The sequence below is a fragment of the Parus major genome, unplaced genomic scaffold, assembly GCF_001522545.3.
Source record: "Parus major isolate Abel unplaced genomic scaffold, Parus_major1.1 Scaffold420, whole genome shotgun sequence".
NCBI classification, from domain to species: Eukaryota; Metazoa; Chordata; class Aves; order Passeriformes; family Paridae; genus Parus; species Parus major.
The window spans coordinates 23407-26901 of NW_015379326.1; the positions used below are offsets into that span (position 1 = coordinate 23407).

The following is a 3495-nucleotide window of genomic DNA, read 5'->3' on the forward strand; positions in this document are numbered from 1 at the left end:
GGGGGCTGAAAATGGGGTTTGGGGTCACAAAATGGGGTTTGGGGGGTGAAATGGGGCTTGAGGGGTGCAAAATGGGATTGGGGGGGCTTAAAATGGGGTTTGGGGGGCTCAAAATGGGACTGGGAGAAGTCCAAGGAGTCCCAAAGTGGGACCGGGGTCTCCAAATGAGGCTGAAGGGGGGCCGGGGTACCCCAAAAACGGGGCCGGGGTACCCCAAAAACGGGCTCAAGTGGCCAGAAACAGGACTGGGGGCCCCCAAATAGGGCTGAGGGGGGCCCGGCACGAGGCTGAGGGGGACCCGAAATGGGTCCCAAAGGCCACGGCACCGCGCCGAGCTCACGGTAACGGGAGGGGTTTTAGGGCACCGGGCCCGCACTTACCGCCTTGTACTCATACTGCAGGCTGCGGGCGGTCACGTCCGCCATGGCTGCACCGGGAGCGGGGCCGGGAACGGGAACCGGAGCTGGAGCGGGAACGGGACCGGGAGCGGGAACGGGACCGGGGCCTGAGGAGGCCGCGCCGCTGCCGCACCGGAAGCTCCCTCAGCAGAACTTCCGGGTCAGGCGCGAGCCGAACGTGAGCCTGATCTCGCGAGAGCGAGTCTCCGCCCATACTTCATTTTGATTGGTTACTACCAGCTAAATCCCGCCTTAAACGCAGAGAGCTGCCTGTGATTGGTCGGATCGCCAGCCCGCCACGCTTTGATTGACGTTTGAGCGCCTGAGGGGGTTTGAATGCGACGGGGCGGGGCAGTGGGCGGGGTCACCGCGAAAGCCGCAGCTTCCTATTGGTTGTGTGTAAGCCACGCCCACTTTGACCACGCCCCTTTTCGGTGAGGCCTCACGTGGTGCCCAAAGAGGGGGCGCGAGCCCCCCAAACTGTCCCCGGGGAGCTCCCGGTGCCACAAGGAGGGCTCTGGGCACCCCCACATTGTGCTCACTGGGTATCGGGGGGACCCTGGGAATTGGGGGGTCCCTGGGCATTGGGTGGTCTCTGGGCACCCAGACAGGATTCCTGGTGGGATTCCCAGACAGGATTCCTAAGTAGGATTCCTGGTGGATTCCCAAGTAGGATTCCCAGACAGGATTCCCAGACAGAATTCCCAGACAGGATTCCCAATAGAATTCCCATACAGGATTCCCAACAGGATTCCCAGACAGGATTCCCAGTAGGATTCCCAGACAGGATTCCCAACAGGATTCCCAGACAGGATTCCCAGGTAGCATTCCCAGAGAGGATTCCCGGTAGGATTCCTGGACAGGATTCCCAGACAGGATTCCCAATAGAATTCCCATACAGGATTCCTGTTAGGACTCCCAGGTAGGATTCCCAACACGATTCCCAGACAGGATTCCCGGACAGGATTCCCAACAGGATTCCCAGACAGGATTCCCAACAGGATTCCCAGACAGGATTCCCAGACAGGATTCCCAGGTAGCATTCCCAGAGAGGATTCCCGGTAGGATTCCTGGACAGAATTCCCAGACAGGATTCCTGGACAGGATTCCCAACAGGATTCCCAGACAGGATTCCCAACAGGATTCCCAGGTAGCATTCCCAGAGAGGATTCCCGGTAGGATTCCTGGACAGGATTCCCAGGCAGGATTCCCAATAGAATTCCCAGACAGGATTCCTGTTAGGACTCCCAGACAGGATTCCCAGACAGGATTCTCAGTAGGATTCCCGGACAGGATTCCCAGACAGGATTCCCAGACAGGATTCCCAAGAGGATTCCTGGACAGGATTCCCAGACAGGATTCCCAGACAGGATTCCCAGGTTAGGTGTTCCAGGCAGGGATCCTGGACAGGATTCCCAGGCAGGGAAGGATTTTTGGAATCCTGGGAATGGATCCCAGAGAGGTCCCGGGAATGGATCNGGACTCACCTGATCCCCCAGGGCTGCCTGGATGAAGCTGAGCAGAACCTCGTAGGTTTCCCGAGTTTCCTTGGTCTTGGGTTTGTAGATGATCCCAACCATCTCATCGATACCCTCGGACAGAAGGGTGTAACCTTTCATCTTGTTGATGTCGTGCCTGTCCTCATCCCGCTTCCTCCTCCTGGAAAAACCCGGAAAATCAGGAATCAAATCCGATCTAATCTGTTTATCCCGCGGGGTAAAGAGGGAATTTGGGGGTTTTCACCCCAAAATATTCCTCAAAGTTTTGAGTTGGAGAAGGGAAAGCTCCGAGGAGATCTCAGAGTCCTTTTCCAGAGGTTCCCAAAAAGCTGGATTTGGGGATTTTGGGGATTTTTGGGATTTTGGGAAACAGGGAATGGCATCAAGGCAGGGAAATTGAGATTTAAATGGGATTTTAGGGATGGGATGAGGGTGGAATTCCCTGCTCCTGGATCTCTGGGAATGTCCCAAGGGCAGGATGGAATCTGGATTTGGGGATTTTTGGGATTTTGGGAAACAGGGAATGGCATCAAGGCAGGGAAATTGAGATTTAAATGGGATTTTAGGGATGGGATGAGAGTGGAATTCCCTGCTCCAGGATCTCTGGGAATGGCCAAGGGCAGGATGGAATCTGGGGGAGCTCGGTGGTTTTTTAAGGGTTTTAAAATCCCTCACACACAAAACATTCCTGGGAAATCCCTCACACAAAACATTCCTGGGAAATCAGGCAGGTGGAAAAGCGGATTTTTTGGGAAATTAAAAGCCAGGAAAAGCAGATTTTTTGGGAAATTTGGTGCCAGGAAAAGCAGATTTTTTGGGAAATTTGTGCCAGGAAAAGCAGGTTTTTTGGGAAATTTGGCACCTGGAAATCAAATTCCAGGGAAAGTTGCTTTCCTGGGAAATCAGATTCCCAGAAAATTCACTTTCCTGGGAAATCAAACTCCAGGAAAATCCACTTTCCTGGGAAATCAAACTCAAGGGAATGTTGTTTCCCTGGGAAATCAGATTCCAAGCAAATCCACTTTCCTGGGAAATCAAGCTCCAAGAAAATCCACTTTCCTGGGAAATCAGGTTCCCAGAAAATCCACTTCCTGGGAAATCAAGCTCCAAGGAAAGTCACTTTCCTGGGAGATCAAACTCCAAGAAAATCCACTTTCCTGGGAGATCAAACTCCAAGAAAATCCACTTTCCTGGGAGATCAAACTCCAAGAAAATCCACTTTCCTGGGAAATCAAATTCCAGGAAAATCCACTTTCCTGGGAAACTGGACACCCAAACCCAGCAGTTTCAAAAAACAAACTCCAACAAAATCCCCTTTCCCAACCCCCGCCCTAATCCCGCTATTCCAGGATAAAAATTCCCAGTTTTTCCTGCTCACTTGGCTCTTCTCTCCTCCTGCATTTGGGGTTTGGTCCTCTGGGCTTTGTCCCCCATTCGGGTCCCCTCGAGTTTCCCCACCAGGGACAGAACCTCGCCCGTGGGCTCGTCCCGGCGCGTGCGGTCGATCAGAGAACGGTCGGCTTGAAGAACCAGGTTGGAATTCTGGAGGGGAAAAAATGGGAAAAATGGGATGTGGGTGAGAGGGAGAGAGGGGGAAA

At 53.6% G+C, this 3495-nt stretch overlaps 1 protein-coding gene across 1 annotated transcript in view; it reads right to left on the reverse strand.

Moving 5' to 3' along the window:
• Positions 1-3495, reverse strand: part of LOC107199057 (U5 small nuclear ribonucleoprotein 200 kDa helicase-like) — a gene marked incomplete at its 3' end in the record, with an annotated part of 31568 nt that overhangs the window by 23385 nt on the left and 4688 nt on the right. Inside the window, 2 exon segments of the mRNA XM_033511662.1 lie at positions 1886-2057; positions 3276-3439. Of these exon segments, the coding sequence (XP_033367553.1) occupies positions 1886-2057; positions 3276-3439 (336 nt within the window).